Genomic DNA, 15,578 nt, shown 5'->3' with positions numbered 1-15,578 from the left:
TGTTTTTTGTTACTGTTGTATAGTGCTATCTTACCTAAAAACGTACAGTGCCTAAATTTATTTTTGTTGCACCTTATATCTGAAAATAATTGCTTGTTAAAAATAGAAAAATACGATAGAATGTTTTCAAAGTCTAACTACCGTTTAAAGTTGTGCTACTCCTAAAAACAATTTATAAATTTTTGTTGACTTGAAATGGTAAACATTGCCGGTGTTACAAACAAATTTTCGTTTTTTCTACGTAGTAGACCTATTAACAATGCTTATCATTCCTGCATCGGTTCTCAACCAGAGTGACGCGGCACTTTAGGGTGGCGAGAGATATTTCAAATTCTTTAGGATTCCGAAGTTTGCTCTATTGGTAAGCTTCTCGATACAATTTTTTGCATAGGATAAAAGTGCCAAAAATTAAAAAGGTTTTTTCCAACCTTGTTGCACAGTTAATGTGCTGTTTCAATCGTTTATTGCACCGTTGCAGTTAACCACTCAGCAAAAAGTACGAGCAGGGGTGCCGCGAACTATTTATAATTTCTGTAGGGTGCTGCAAGCCCAAAAAGGTTGCGAAGCACTGCACTAGTGTAGGTTTCGCATCGCCGAGAAAGTAACAGACCGGAAATGTCTCGTTGAAACACGGTACGCAGATAACCAATTCGTTCCCCCTCGTTCTTTGTGTGTTGGAAAGACATTGAATTAATTATTAACCAATAACTTTGGCGTCACTTGTTTTGTTTATTTGGTTTAAAATGTGCAATCACACGGCGTCATCAGTGGTCACAATAAAAGAAGTAATAAAACTACTTTACGTCTACTCTGAATTTACGTCTAGCGAGTATCTACCCTGGATTTGCACATGGTCAGTTAAAATTTATTCAGCCCGCCGAGACGGTTCTGAGGTTCATTTGGCCCGCGACTAGAAAAATTTTGCCCACCCCTGCTGTTGACCCATTAGTGATGCTCATCATTTAAAATCACCTCTGAGTAAGTATCTCAAAATAGTAATGCACAACTTGCTAATGTGTCAGAAATCCCACACCGTCCTGTTGAAACATTTCTGTTGGAAAGGGACTAAATTAATTATTAACTAACGACTTTGCCGTCACTTATTCTGCTTATTTGGTTTAAAATGTGCAGTCATCGGTGATCACAATATAATAAAACTACTTTAGGTCGCCCTAGCCTTGTTTATTTAGATTTAAAAAATAAGAGTGAGCACAGTTTGATCCAAGATCACAAAGAAAAGATGTAACTCATTGAGGAAAATGCGATAGCTTTAATCTTTCATCTATTTTAGTTTGTTATGTATTTTGGTTAGGGCTTTCAAACTCTCGATGTTATGTTCACATTTAAAATTCGTTTGTGTGAAGCGCAATAAAAAGCATTCAGATATACAGGGTATCCATAAAGTCTCTTTACAGTTATAATTAAAAAATGAAGTGATGATATATCGCAATGAGGTTTGTTTTATGTTAATCAGTATTTCATAAAGTTTTTATTGACACTAAAATTTATTGTTTCAGACAAAATTTCTAAATTAACCGTTTAGATGTGCTTCGTGCAACTAATGGTGCCCATTTAGAAGTGTATTAAATAAAGTAATGATATTTTTAATTATTTTTAATTAAATGTTGATTAAATGTTTAGGAGTGTATTTAATGTGTCAATAAAAATTTTATGAAATACTGATTAACATAAAACAAACCTCATTGCGATATCTCATCATTTCACTTTTTAATAATTTTGTAAATTGTAAAGCGACTTTATGGACACCCTTTATTACTCAGTTGGTAAACTTCTAATATTGATAGTTCCAGAGCAAGCACGACGGCGCCTTTGGGCTTTAAAAAATATTAAAACCTAAACTTTCGTTGATGTATATTAAATTCTCGCGGAGAGCGAAAAAATGAGGAAAAATATACGTAAAATAGCCTAAAGTATGAAAAATTGCCTCGTGCCTATAGTTGTCAAATAGGCGGCGGGTCGGATGAATAACATTGGCGGTCGGCGGTCTGTAGGTTGCAGACCCCTTAATAAAATAATACAAATCGCTTACAGAAACTTTTCCGCACTTTTTTCCACTTATATTAGGTACACAATACAAAAATTCTATTCGCCAAAAATATATCGTTGTTTAGGTTTTTTTTTTTTTTTTTTTTTCACTGCAGTAAATATATCTCTTCATTAAATATGTCGCTGTCTGTCAAAACTAACGTACGGATCAATTTGGGCTTCTTGTAAAAACTACCTCCCTCTTATCGAAATGTGAAGTAACCTACAACAGCACTAAGACTAACGGATTTCCTAAGTACACTTTGCGCGGTGTGACCGCCGCATACAGTTTATCATAAATGTGGTAAATAATTTTCCACACACATAATTGTGGAACGGTGAGCTATATATGACATTACTATGAGTTGATTGCTATATTTCGACAACTCTATTTTGGTTACGTGGATAGATGAAATTAAGTACTTAGTATTCGAGACCGGACTCATGACTTGACTGAGTCGGTTAGTTAGGCTGGATTTGAAGAGAGACTCGACTTTATTTTCCAGGCCGGAGTCGGACTAGTGTTGTTTTACACCACAGCACTGTAAAAAATAAGATCGACTTTAATCGTAATCGGTGGTTTAACTTCGATTAGCCTTACCGGTGACACTGGGATTAATTGAACAAGAAAACTACGCAGTGCTTTACATAGAAAGCTAACATAATATTGACGGCTATCAGCTAGACTTAGTTGTAGACGTTATCCGGAGTTAAGCGTTTTTGCGAAAGTCTAATTTACACAGCACCTGTCGTGCAGCATATTTGTTACACACCAAATACCTTGATAAAATATACCTTATTTTAACAGCGTTGGTAACTTGCTTCAACATTAAGCAATGGATGGCACAAAACCGACGTTTTCCCGCCTACAGCATCCGGTAAATGGAGAGAACTGCCTTTACCCCAGTGATTACTCGCTAGAAGATTTGAACTCGGCTCTTGAATACGAGGCTAAAGAAAACGACGTTTTTATTTGTTCCTACGCGAAATGTGGCACAACTTGGCTGCAGAACATTGTCTGGCTTATCATTCACGAAGGTGCTGATATTCCTGGCAAACTGCGTGATTATGTGCCAATGCTTGAATTCGATGGTGCCGAGAAGACAGCTAAACTTACTGCTGGTGATGGATTGAGTATCATAAAGTGCCATTTGAAACAAACATGGTTGCCTCAACACGCCAAGGCCAAGTATTTGTACATAACCAGAAACCCTAAAGATGCATTTGTGTCTTATTACTACCACGTTAAAGGATTTTGTGAACACTATTATTGCCCTAACCTTGATTTCGATCTTTTGTTTCAAATGTATATCGACGGTCAGGTCGAATTGGGCAATTACTTTGACCACGTGAGCGATTGGTATAAACTTCGCGACCAACCAAATTTCAAGTTCATATTGTACGAAGATCTAAAGCAAGACGCAAGAGGTGAAATACTAAAAATTGCTGAGTTCTTGGGAGCTGAGTATGCAAATCAGCTTTTGGAAAACCATGAGGCTTTATTAAAGAAGATTGTTCAAAAGAGCAACTTTAAAACGATGAAAACAGAGTCAACTAAATACGTAAGTAAGTTATTTACTTTTAATCAGGTTTTGATGAAAACCGCGACAATTTTGAATCACGCCAGTCGATTGAATGCCGCTTACACGCATGACGTATCTTTGCAACATGTTAATCTAATTATTGTGAAGCATTAGGTGACCAACTTCAGACACAATGCGGCAAACAGTCAAAGGACGACCAGTGCAATGTAGGCTATACATGTTTTCTTTATCGCCCTTAAGTCATTTGTAATTGATCTACCGTTTCCATTAAACTGGTAAAACTCTCTGTTTAACCTCGCTAACGCCGGGTTAGAATTAAACTGGTAAATACTCGACGCCGGTTTTTCATCGAGTTCAGTTATCGTAAACCCTTTTCTAGTCGCCGGCTGGACTTAAACTCGGAAAGGTCTCGGCGGGCCGTAATAAATTTTGACAGATATTTTTGTTGAAACATGTAGGTTCAAGCATATCATTTATAACAACTGTTAATTAGGTAGGACTTAAAATATTTTCTTGCATTTCTTAAATTTTTGTTAGGGTAAAAGAAATGCGTACATGTTAGTTTGCATTTGCAGCACTATTCACCCCGGGATGACAACATGCCATTTATACGCAAAGGAGAAGTGGGTGATTGGAAAAATCACTTGAGCCTGGAACAAGCAAAGATCATGGATGATCTAATTCGAGAGAAAGGAAAGGAACCAGGGTGGTCCGGATTGTGGGACAATCACGAGGGTGTGTTTCAATAAACACACGTAGATGGAACTCGCATTAGCATTATTTAAATAGACGCCCATTTGCAGAAATTTGGGCTAAATTCTTGTTGTTAAATGACTGACCAATTTTAGAAATTAAACAGATTTTTTTTTATGTCTATACGTGACGTCATAGAGCAGTATAAGAACACCACAAAGTTTTGGTATGGAGTGGTATTACTTACAATGCGAAAGCCAAATTACAAGAACCAAGGATGATATTGATTCGCACAAAACGTGAACAAAAGGCTTAAATTGAACAAATATGGGAGACATGGCATTTTAAATAAATCACGGCCTTGGCCACATCAATTAACAGTGGAGAAAAATCACAAAAAGCAGCGACAATTTGATTTTTATAAAGTGGCAAAAAGTGTAGTTGAAAATGCCCGTTATTTATAGCTTTTATTTCAAGCATCGCCGTCATTTTTTTGAAAACCACGGAAACGCTTCTGAGAAGCGCAAACACTGCCTTTATATCGTTTAAATTGCTAAAACTTTCATTTTAGAAGGTGCGATTAAACACACGGCACCTTTTGGCTAAGCATATTTATCAAAATGGGTCAAGACATACTTGCATTACCTTAGTTGAAATAGGCAAAAAATACATTTTTGTGACTGGGTGAAGGGTTAAGCCTATGGTCCGTGTCTTTTTGGTTGATCCTCTGGTTAAAACCACTTGATTTGGAACATATGTAGTAATTTGGAGTAATATAACGCTTTTTTCATTTTACATTTTTAGAGGTTGCCTGTGTAATGGATGTCAAACACCTAACTGTTTGTTTGTGCTGACAACTTTCAATTGAAATTAACTTGTGCAGTTTAAAGCTTGAAAAGTCTGTGATTGGGTACCATTGTAATGACGCTTAAAGCAGGAAGCGACGTCACGTTTTATGCAGTCCGTGAAAGCAACAAAATAAGCAAAAGTCACGACCATACCCTGTATCAGCTGTTAATTTAGCCCACAATGTAATTTGTTTACGAATACTTTATGCAGAAAAACTGCGATATTTATTTTGGAGCTTACAGAAATCGCTTGTAATGTACAAATAAGTTTAATGAATTAAATAAAACTATTTTTTTGTGTTAAATTAAGAGACTGTGATTCTGTAAAATTCAAAAACCTCTTGCGACAGTTTCTCTAAAAACCGTTTAGGTTTATAAAGACATTCTTTTCCGCAATATAGGAAGAAGAGCGTGAATTGCGCAATTTGCTTTATTAAGATAAGTATCTCTTAGTGCAAGTTTTAATGACTTAATATTTCAAAAATATTGGCGAAGGTTATTAGAAGGCAAGGCGAAGCATCAGGCTGTTAGAGCGGATAGAAGGACAAAAAATGAAGTCTTATAGTTTGTAGACAAAAAAAAACATTGTTATAGGCTAAATTACTAGCTTTGGTGTTACGTTACATTTTCAAATGATGATGATTTAATTAATATTGAATTAAACTTTAGAAATTTCGATTCTATATTTTGGGATTTTGTTATTTTCAATGTTTTTATAAAAGCTGTTAAATTATCTCTTCTCATTTGAACAGTAAGACTACATGAGGAGTTGAGTATTTGTAAAGTAACTACCTGAATTGTAGCTACATTAATTGTTGTAGCACCAACAAAACTCAAAAACAGGCCAAAAGACAACAGCTCTGTTGTAACGTTCTTACGTTGTAAGAACTATTTTGTAGTTTAAGACTATTATTTGATAAGTACGCTTGTGTATTGCATAATTTAAAATAATTGATGTAATGATGGGCAAATGCAACATAGTCCATCGTTTAGTCATGTGTAGGCCATAAATAGTTAAAGCGACTAAAAGTGTATATTAGTTGAGTGATAGACCAATCCACGTATGGGATAACATTTCAGCTCACTAGTCGCAATAGGCTATTTATTCCCCAAACTATGATTTTTGTTAACTTGTACTATGTAAATTCTAGATGTTTTTATTATTTTTTTATCGTTTAAATGAAATCTATTCAGATCAAAGGCGCCATGCAAAGCATCTTCATCTTGCGCCTAAAAAGCAACAATACCTAAAGCAGAACAATTTATAATACCATAGTACTAAGACCAACGACACAATATAGGTAAATACGCAGTAATACCTGAGACAGAATAAGATCTAAATCGTTTGAATAAGACATAAACCCGCCGAAATAAGTCCGAAATTCGTCGGAATAACGCCTAAATGGCCGAAACAACAATTTCTGAATCTGTAGGAAGATGGTGTGGGACGATCGGGGGCCATGGGTCTGGCATCGGCCGTTTTGGTGTCGAAGTTTGGCCGCCCTGGTTTGAACGGCGCTTTTTGGGCGTCGCTGATTTGGCACCTGAATGTTGGGCCCTTATTGGGGTTAGTGGAGGGTAATTGGTGGGGTTAGAAAATAGATTAGGTGTGAAATGCTTAGGGGAGTTAGTGAAGTACTTAGGTGCGCAGCCCAAAATGTTTAAGAAGCCCTGCTCAAATAAATATAATTCCAATCATAATGGTTATACTTACTTTTTATAATGATAATAATAATTCAACCGTTGTTCCGTTACTGCAGCATCAATCTTGTTGGTTTGTTTAATCAATCACCAACATCAATGGGTGATACAACGCCGAAATTTTCACCTCTTTACCATCCTGTAACCGGAGAGGTCTGCTTTTATCCCAGTGATTACTCACAAGAAGATTTAAACTCGGCTCTTCAATACGAGGCTAAAGAAAACGACGTTTTCATTTGTTCCTACGCGAAATGTGGCACAACTTGGCTGCAGAACATTGTCTGGCTTATCATTCACGAAGGTGCTGATATTCCTGGTAAACTGCCTGATTATGTGCCAATGCTTGAATTTGATGGTGCAACAAAGACAGCTAAACTTACCGCTGGTGATGGATTAGGTGTTATAAAAACTCACTTTAAGCAATCGTGGATGCCTCAACACGCCAAGGCCAAGTATTTATACATTACCAGAAACCCTAAAGATGCATTTGTGTCCTATTGCTACCACGTTAAGGGATTTATTGAGCTTTTTCATTGTCCCAACGTAGACTTCGACCAACTGTTTCAATTGTACATTAATGGCCAGGTCGGTATGGGAAGTTACTTTGATCACGTGAGCGACTGGTATAAACTTCGCGGCCAACCAAATTTCAAGTTCATATTGTACGAAGATCTAAAGCATGACACAAGAGGTGAAATATTGAAGATTGCCGAGTTCTTGGGAGCTGAATATGCAAACAAGCTTTTGGCAAACGACGAGGCTGTTTTGAAGCAGATTCTTCAAAAGAGCAACTTTAAAGCGATGAAACAAGAGTCCACAAAATATGTAAGCAAGGTTTACTTTTGGTGGGTTGCTGTCACATAACCAATTTTGAGAGCCTTTAATAGCCTCTCTAAATGTCCAAGAGTTACTGCCGTTTATATTAAACAGGATGAGGTAACAAGATAACGTCACAAGGTTACGTGATAATATGACGTCAGAAAATAATTATTCTTAAAAACATTTGTTATTCCCCAGCGAACCCGTGCCAAACGTTGTTTAAAACACGATTTACGAAATATTTTTACGAATTATTCCAATTCCGTCGTTATCACTTGAGTTTTTCTACCTATTTATCTTGATATTAATTGCGAATTCCATTTTGCCATACCCAACTTTTCGTTAAGCTATATTAACGTTCTCAGTAAATTCCTAAATATGCAATTCCACGCGCAGCATAATTCACCCCGGGATGACAACATGCCTTTCATACGCAAAGGAGAAGTGGGTGATTGGAAAAATCACTTGAGCCTGGAACAAGCAAAGATTATGGATGATCTAATTCGAGAGAAAGGAAAGAAACCAGGGTGGTCCGGATTGTGGGACAAACACGAGGGCGTGTTTCAATAAACACACGTAGATGGAACTCGCATTAGCATTATTTAAATAGACGCCTATTTGTAGAATTTGGGCTAAATTCTTGAATGAAATGATGTACCACGCAAAATAATTGTTTTTGTTTGTAAATCATTGCAACATCAACGACAAATAACTTTGCAATTAAATGCAACAAAATTATATTGTTAAATGACTGACCAATTTTAGAAATTAAACATTTTTTTTGGTTTTGGAATGTTTAGTTACCTCAAGTTGTTGTCAGCCTACTTTTTTAAACAAATTAAAATTTCACAGCAAATATTTCTGCGTTGTATCGCATATCTTGGCTTGTTTTCCAATAGCAAAGTATCGGACAAGTACAGATACTACTACTTGACATCGGGTTTAGCCTTAATTCTATTCGATACAAGTCGCTATTTCGATTGCTAGAATGTTTAACGTAAGCTAAAAAAATATTTTTTATTGTTTCAACTCTTATATTATAGGTATCTTATGTTGTAGCACCAAAAAACTGTACAAAATAATACTCGACATCATGACTGGTTTACGGAATTTGGGACAGTTAATAACAGGGGACGAAATACATACTTAGCTATTGGCGCAGTTAAAAGCGTTGACGAATCCAGGGTTTTTACGGCAATGAAAATTTGTTTAGAGATAACTTCACAAAGTTGTATCAATGTGCAAGGTCACAAAAATCACGTCAAAACATACACTCGAAAAGTTATGTCTATACGTGACGTCATAGAGCAGTATAAGAACACCACAAAGTTTTGGTATGGAGTGGTATTACTTACCATGCGAAAGCCAAATTACAAGAACCAAGGATGATATTGATTCGCACAAAACGTGAACGAAAGGCTTAAATTGTACAAAATTGGCAGACATGGCATTTTAAATAAATCACGGCCTTGGCCACATCAATAAAAAGTGGAGAAAAATCATAAAAAGCAGCGACAATTTGATTTTTATAAAGTGTCAAAAAGTGTAGTTTGAAAATGCCCGTTATTTATAGCTTTTATTTAAAGCATCGCCGTCATTTTTTTAACACCACGGAAACGCTCCTGAGCAGCGCAAACACTGCCTTTATATCGTTTAAATTGCTAAAACTTTCATTTTAGAAGGTGCGATTAAACACACGACACCTTTTGGCTAAGCATATTTATCAAAATGGGCCAAGACATACTTGCATTACCTTATAGCTGAAATAGGCAAAAAATACAACTTTGTGACTGGGTGAAGGGGTAAGCCTATGGTCCGTGTCTTTTTGGTTGATCCTCTGGTTAAAACCACTTGATTTGGAACATATGTAGTAATTTGGTGTAATATAACGCTTTTTTCATTTTACATTTTTGGAGGTTGCCTGTGTAATGGATGTCAAACACCCAATTGTTTGTGCTGACAACTTTCAATTGAAATTCACTTGTGCAGTTTAAAGTATGAAAAGTCTGTGATTGGGTACCATTGTAATGACGCTTAAAGCAGGAAGTGACGTCACGTTTTATGCAGTCCGTGAAAGCAACAAAATAAGCAAAACTTACGACCATACCCTGTATCAGCTGTTAATTTAGCCCACACTGTGATTTTGTAAGTGAATACTTTATGCAGAAAAAATGCGATATTTATTTTTGGAGCTTGCAGAAATCGCTTGTAATGTACAAATAAGTTAAATGAATTAAATAAAACTATTTTTTTGTGTTAAATTAAGAGACTGTGATTCTGTGAAATTCAAAAACCTTTTGCGACAGTTTCTCTAAAAACAGTTTAGGTTTATAAAGACATACTTTTCCGCAATATAGGACTTAAGAAGAGCGTGAATTGCGCAATTTGCTTTATTAAGATAAGCATCTCTTAGTGCAAGTTTTAGTGACTTAATATTTCAAAAATATTGGCGAAGGTTATTAGAAGGCAAGGCGAAGCATCAGGCTGTTAGAGCGGATAGAAGGAAAAAAATGAAGTCTTATAGTTTGTAGACAAAAAAAACATTGTTATAGGCTATGTTGTAAGAACGTTTTTGAGGTTTAAGACTATTATTTGATAAGTACGCTTGTGTATTGCATAATTTAAAATAATTGATGTGATGATGGGCAAATACAACATATTCCATCGTTTAGTCTTGTGTAGGCCATAAATAGTTAAAGCGACTAAAAGTGTATATTAGTTGAGTGATAGACCAATCCACGTATGGGATAACATCTCAGCTCACTAGTCGCAATAGGCTATTTATTCCCCAAACTATGATTTTTGTTAACTTTTACTATGTAAATTCTAGCCGTTTTTATTATTTTTTTTTCGTTTAAATGAAATCTATTCAGATCAAAGGCGCCATGCAAAGCATCTTCATCTTGCGCCTAAAAAGCAACAATAACTAAAGCAGAACAATTTATAATACCATAGTACTAAGACCAACGACACAATATAGGTAAATACGCAGTAATACCCGAGACAGAATAAGATCTAAATCGTTTGAATAAGACATAAACCCGCCGAAATAAGTCCGAAATTCATCGGAATAACGCCTAAATGGCCGAAACAACAATTTCTGAATCTGTAGGAAGATGGTGTGGGACGATCGGGGGCCATGGGTCTGGCATCGGCCGTTTTGGTGTCGAAGTTTGGCCGCCCTGGTTTGAACGGCGCTTTTTGGGCGTCGCTGATTTGGCACCAGAATGTTGGGCCCTTATTGGGGCTAGTGGAGGGTAATTGGTGGGGTTAGAAAATAGATTAGGTGTGAAATGCTTAGGGGAGTTAGTGATGTACTTAGGTGCGCAGCCCAAAATGTTTAAGAAGCCCTGCTCAAATAAATATAATTCCAATCAAAATGGTTATACTTACTTTTATAATGATAATAATAATTCAACCGTTGTTCCGTTACTGCAGCATCAATCTTGTTGGTTTGTTTAATCAATCACTAACATCAATGGGTGATACAACGCCGAAATTTTCACCTCTCCACCATCCTGTAACCGGAGAGGTCTGCTTTTACCCCAGTGATTACTCGCAAGAAGATTTGAACTCGGCTCTTCAATACGAGGCTAAAGAAAACGACGTTTTCATTTGTTCCTACACGAAATGTGGCACAACTTGGCTGCAGAACATTGTCTGGCTTATCATTCACGAAGGTGCTGATATTCCTGGCAAACTGCGTGATTATGTGCCAATGCTTGAATTTGATGGTGCAACAAAGACAGCTAAACTTACTGCTGGTGATGGATTGAGTATCATAAAGTGCCATTTGAAACAAGCATGGTTGCCTCAACACGCCAAGGCCAAGTATTTGTACATAACCAGAAACCCTAAAGATGCGTTTGTGTCTTATTACTACCACGTTAAAGGATTTTGTGAACACTATTATTGTCCCAACCTGGATTTGGATCTTTTGTTTCAAATGTATATCGACGGTCAGGTCGAATTGGGCAATTACTTTGACCACGTGAGCGATTGGTATAAACTTCGCGACCAACCAAATGTCAAGTTCATATTGTACGAAGATCTAAAGCAAGACACAAGAGGTGAAACACTAAAAATTGCTGAGTTCTTGGGAGCTGAATATGTAAACAAGCTTTTGGCAAACGACGAGGCTCTTTTGAAGCAGATTCTTCAAAAGAGCAACTTTAAAGCGATGAAACAAGAGTCCACAAAATATGTAAGCAAGGTTTACTTTTGATGGGTTGCCGAGTTTTTAATATATAATTTCATTATCTATGAGTTACCGCCGCTTATATTAAACTAGGAATGTACTCAACGTGAGTCGACGCTTTGATACTAGTGTTTGCAGTTTATTGTTACGGGCATGGGATGGTTTTTGTTGAGTAAAAGAAAACTGCAAGAATGACGTCATAAAGTTACGTCATAACGTGATGTCCTAAAAGAATTAATTCCAAAGTATGAGAAAGTGCTAAAGCCATCGGAATACATCCTGAATAACCTAAATAGCCTAGCATCTCCAATCGTAGTGATAGGGTATAGGGCTATTGGTCGCCGCTAACACCTGTTCAGGGATAATGTTCGGGCAACTCCTTGTCACTGTCACATATAGGCATTCGGGTGGCACATTAGTGGGGTTTTGTTTGCGGTGAGATTAAAGGCTATTTGATTTTATTATAGCGGTTTAGTCATTAGTCTGACAGGTTTGGGTCGAATTCCCAGATTCAACTTACTCCGATATTTAGTTGAGTTACATTTTTGTTTTATTCCGATTTTTTAACGTTTGCTATTATTCCCATTTCGTTGTTATCACTGAAGTTCTTCACCTATTTGTTTTAACATTAATTGCGAATATCATTTTGTCATACTCAACTTTTGGTTAAGCTATATATATTAACGTTCTCAGTAAATTCCTTAATATGCAATTCCACGCGCAGCACTATTCACCACGGTATGACAACATGCCTTTCATACGCAAAGGAGAAGTGGGTGATTGGAAAAATCACTTGAGTCCGGAACAAGCAAAGATTATGGATGATCTAATTCGAGAGAAGGGAAAGGAACATGGATTGTCCGGATTGTGGGACAATCACGAGGGTGTGTTTTAACAAACGATCGTAATTGGGATTATTTCCAACGCTTTATGGCGATTTAGTGGCTCATCAAATTTCGTTTGTTACCATGGACAAAGCTATTGCCAAATGGGGGCTCCTAAACTATATTTTCTGCCCATTTTATTTATATGTAAATGCAATAAGTTTCTCCCCATTCATGCTAATGTTTTTCATTCTGTTGTAGAGTTATAATATCAGCTATTCAAATTGCTTTCGCGCTTACGAATATGCGTGTGTGTTATTTTTGCAATGTCGCGTTGTGTGCAAGATTTATCTATCTTTTGCATTTTGTTGTCGAAGCAATGGTAATCTCACCCTACAGTGTTACATGTTATTCAGCATTTTGTATTGGCTTCATAAGTGGTCGGGCTTGGACGATGGACATCGAGTCGGTTCCTTTTGGAAAGAGGTAGTTACGGGCTTACCAGAGTATCTTAACTGGGTTTACACAAAGCCTTCTGTAAACTGCACTGAGATGCTTTGCAAGTGCCATGCTTCATGATTACTCCGCTGTTCTATCAATTAAAACTGATCGTTCTTTCATCAATTAATACAATTCTTACCACCTTAGACTACTGTGGTTGGCTCTAGAGTTAGTCACGCAACCTGAGTTTTAAAGTTAAAAAAGGTCAATTAGAACGCCCAGCTTCTATTGAAAAACTATTAAGTTCAACTAACTAAACTCGAGCCCACACTAACTTACTCCATTTAATCGAAACTCAAAAAAGTGCTCAGATATTTTAACCTGCATGTTGTCAAACAGCTAGATTTATATTTCAATCGAAGAAACTAGCCTAATTAACTGTGTTTTTGGTTACGGTACCGAATACAGCTCATACATACAGCACGTCTGCAATATTGCGATAAAAAGGTGGAGGCGTTTATGTTAAATTGAATCAGACTAAGTATGCGAGCAATCGAAATCTCTTTTATGTGCGTAACAAGCAGGAAGTCGAACCGTTGGACTTTTCCGGTTCAGGTTCGGGTTCAAGATTTTTTTCGGAATCCGATTCAGTTCCGGTTTCGGTTCCGAGCATTTTAAAAGTTCCGGTTCAGCTCCGGTTCGCCTAAATTTGTTTTCTAAAGCGGTTTATAACGTTCCGGTTCGGATGCAATATGAGATTAAAATGTGGGTCAACAAATGTAGAGTTACGTGACGTAAACAAGCAGCTCGTTATTGAAATATCTGGAAAATAAAAAAACTTAAGTTTTGTTTAATCAGTATTCATTTTTTCCCTAAAATTTCGAACATGGCATAGATTAACTCTGTAAAATAGAGGTTGTGACGTCATGCTGGAGTGAACCGCTTTTATTGACAGGTTTGGGTTCGGTTAAGGTTCAGGTTTATTTAAAATATAGGGTTCAGTTCCGGTTCGGCTCCTCAGAATTTCACATAAAATGGTTCAGGTTCGGTTACGGTTCGGGAAAATTTGGACCAAAACCGGTTCATAAAGTTTCGGTTCGGTTACGGTTCGACTCCCTGGTAACAAGCTACGCACACTTTAACTTGAAAGTCTTAAAAAATAAAAATATATATATTAGAATGGATTTCAGCTGCATATAGGCTATGCGCTCCAGTTCGCTCAATATACGCGTTAAAGTGATTATAATGGTTATATTTACTTCGGTATGTGGCTCTCGAAGTTTTTTTTGTGTGTACACCGAAAAGCCATCGCAGACTCGCCGAATCTGTCGATCTATGATGCAAGCAGAGCAAGCCAGAAAAACAACTGGCCTGCAGTGAGGTTCGAACTCACGACCTCCGGTCAAGCCGGGACCGTCGCTCTACCAACTGAGCTATGCAGGCTCAGAGAGGAGCGAGTCGAGAAACAACCATGCGCCAATACTTGCACATTTTGTTAGTACAAGCAACTTCACACTGGGGGATCATCAGTCCGTATCAATCAATGAAAGACACACACAAACATATGTGTTTAATAACATCTGTGATCTAGCCCCTCGGAAGTTGCTTTATGACCAACGATTACGGCTTCCGTATCAATAGTACACCGAAAAGCCATCGCAGACTCGCCGAATCTGTCGATCTATGATGCAAGCAGAGCAAGCCAGAAAAACAACTGGCCTGCAGTGAGGTTCGAACTCACGACCTCCGGTCAAGCCGGGACCGTCGCTCTACCAACTGAGCTATGCAGGCTCAGAGAGGAGCGAGTCGAGAAACAACCATGCGCCAATACTTGCACATTTTGTTAGTACAAGCAACTTCACACTGGGGGATCATCAGTCCGTATCAATCAATGAAAGACACACACAAACATGTGTTTAATAACATCTGTGATCTAGCCCCTCGGAAGTTGCTTTATGACCAACGATTACTTTTATTGTTTTTGTTGTTTTGTAAACAATGTTTGTGCAGTGTTGTAAACAAGTCATCTTGAAATGTTAAGTCTCAATCGAGTCATTTGTAAAATAATTTAAGTCCAAGTCAAGTCATTTGTAAAATAATTTAAGTCCAAGTCAAGTCATTTGTAAAATAATTTAAGTCCAAGTCAAGTCATTTGTAAAATAATTTAAGTCCAAGTCAAATCCCGGTCAAGTCATAATTTGAGCTAGGCAACCTCAAGTCAAGTCCTTGTCATAAACAGAATTTTAAACTATTATAATTTTTAAACTCGTACGATTATGAGCAATAACTGAACTAAAAAATAGGAAAAGCAACATATAGCAAATTGTTTTATGTGCAAAAGTTTGAGTAAATAACTCAATTTAAAAAAAAATATTTAAATAAAACACTTCAATTCAACCCCATTCATTTGTCCGAAATACTTCAGTCGAGTTAAGTCAAGTCATTAAAAACAGTCACTTAAGTG

General features: G+C 37.0%; 3 protein-coding genes and 2 non-coding genes across 5 annotated transcripts; 3 read left to right on the top strand and 2 right to left on the bottom strand.

Moving 5' to 3' along the window:
• The first annotated feature begins 2,882 nt into the window (after positions 1 to 2,882).
• LOC146157465 (sulfotransferase 1C2-like) lies at positions 2,883 to 4,923 on the top strand. The gene is made up of 2 exons (XM_083388218.1): positions 2,883 to 3,608; positions 4,166 to 4,923. Exons 1-2 carry the CDS (start codon positions 2,883 to 2,885, stop codon positions 4,337 to 4,339), a joined length of 900 nt encoding a protein of 299 aa, XP_083244344.1. The 3' UTR covers positions 4,340 to 4,923.
• Positions 4,924 to 6,904: 1,981 nt separating this feature from the next.
• LOC146157464 (sulfotransferase 1C2-like) lies at positions 6,905 to 8,587 on the top strand. Its single transcript, XM_083387298.1, has 2 exons — positions 6,905 to 7,657; positions 8,048 to 8,587. The coding sequence occupies exons 1-2, from the start codon at positions 6,932 to 6,934 to the stop codon at positions 8,219 to 8,221; spliced, it is 900 nt and encodes a 299-aa protein (XP_083243424.1). The 5' UTR covers positions 6,905 to 6,931; the 3' UTR covers positions 8,222 to 8,587.
• Positions 8,588 to 11,129: 2,542 nt separating this feature from the next.
• LOC146157463 (sulfotransferase ssu-1-like) lies at positions 11,130 to 13,194 on the top strand. Its single transcript, XM_083388217.1, has 2 exons — positions 11,130 to 11,855; positions 12,574 to 13,194. Exons 1-2 carry the CDS (start codon positions 11,130 to 11,132, stop codon positions 12,742 to 12,744), a joined length of 897 nt encoding a protein of 298 aa, XP_083244343.1. The 3' UTR covers positions 12,745 to 13,194.
• Positions 13,195 to 14,482: 1,288 nt separating this feature from the next.
• Positions 14,483 to 14,557, bottom strand: Trnaa-ggc (transfer RNA alanine (anticodon GGC)). The gene has a single exon. It is a non-coding gene; the product is annotated as a tRNA-Ala (tRNA).
• A 273-nt stretch (positions 14,558 to 14,830) lies between these two features.
• Trnaa-ggc (transfer RNA alanine (anticodon GGC)) lies at positions 14,831 to 14,905 on the bottom strand. The gene has a single exon. It is a non-coding gene; the product is annotated as a tRNA-Ala (tRNA).
• Between the last annotated feature and the right edge of the window lie 673 nt (positions 14,906 to 15,578).

This window comes from Ascidiella aspersa, chromosome 4 (genome assembly GCF_963924565.1).
Source record: "Ascidiella aspersa chromosome 4, kaAscAspe10.2, whole genome shotgun sequence".
Taxonomy (NCBI): Eukaryota; Metazoa; Chordata; class Ascidiacea; order Phlebobranchia; family Ascidiidae; genus Ascidiella; species Ascidiella aspersa.
This window is presented reverse-complemented; position numbering and strand designations above follow the sequence as displayed.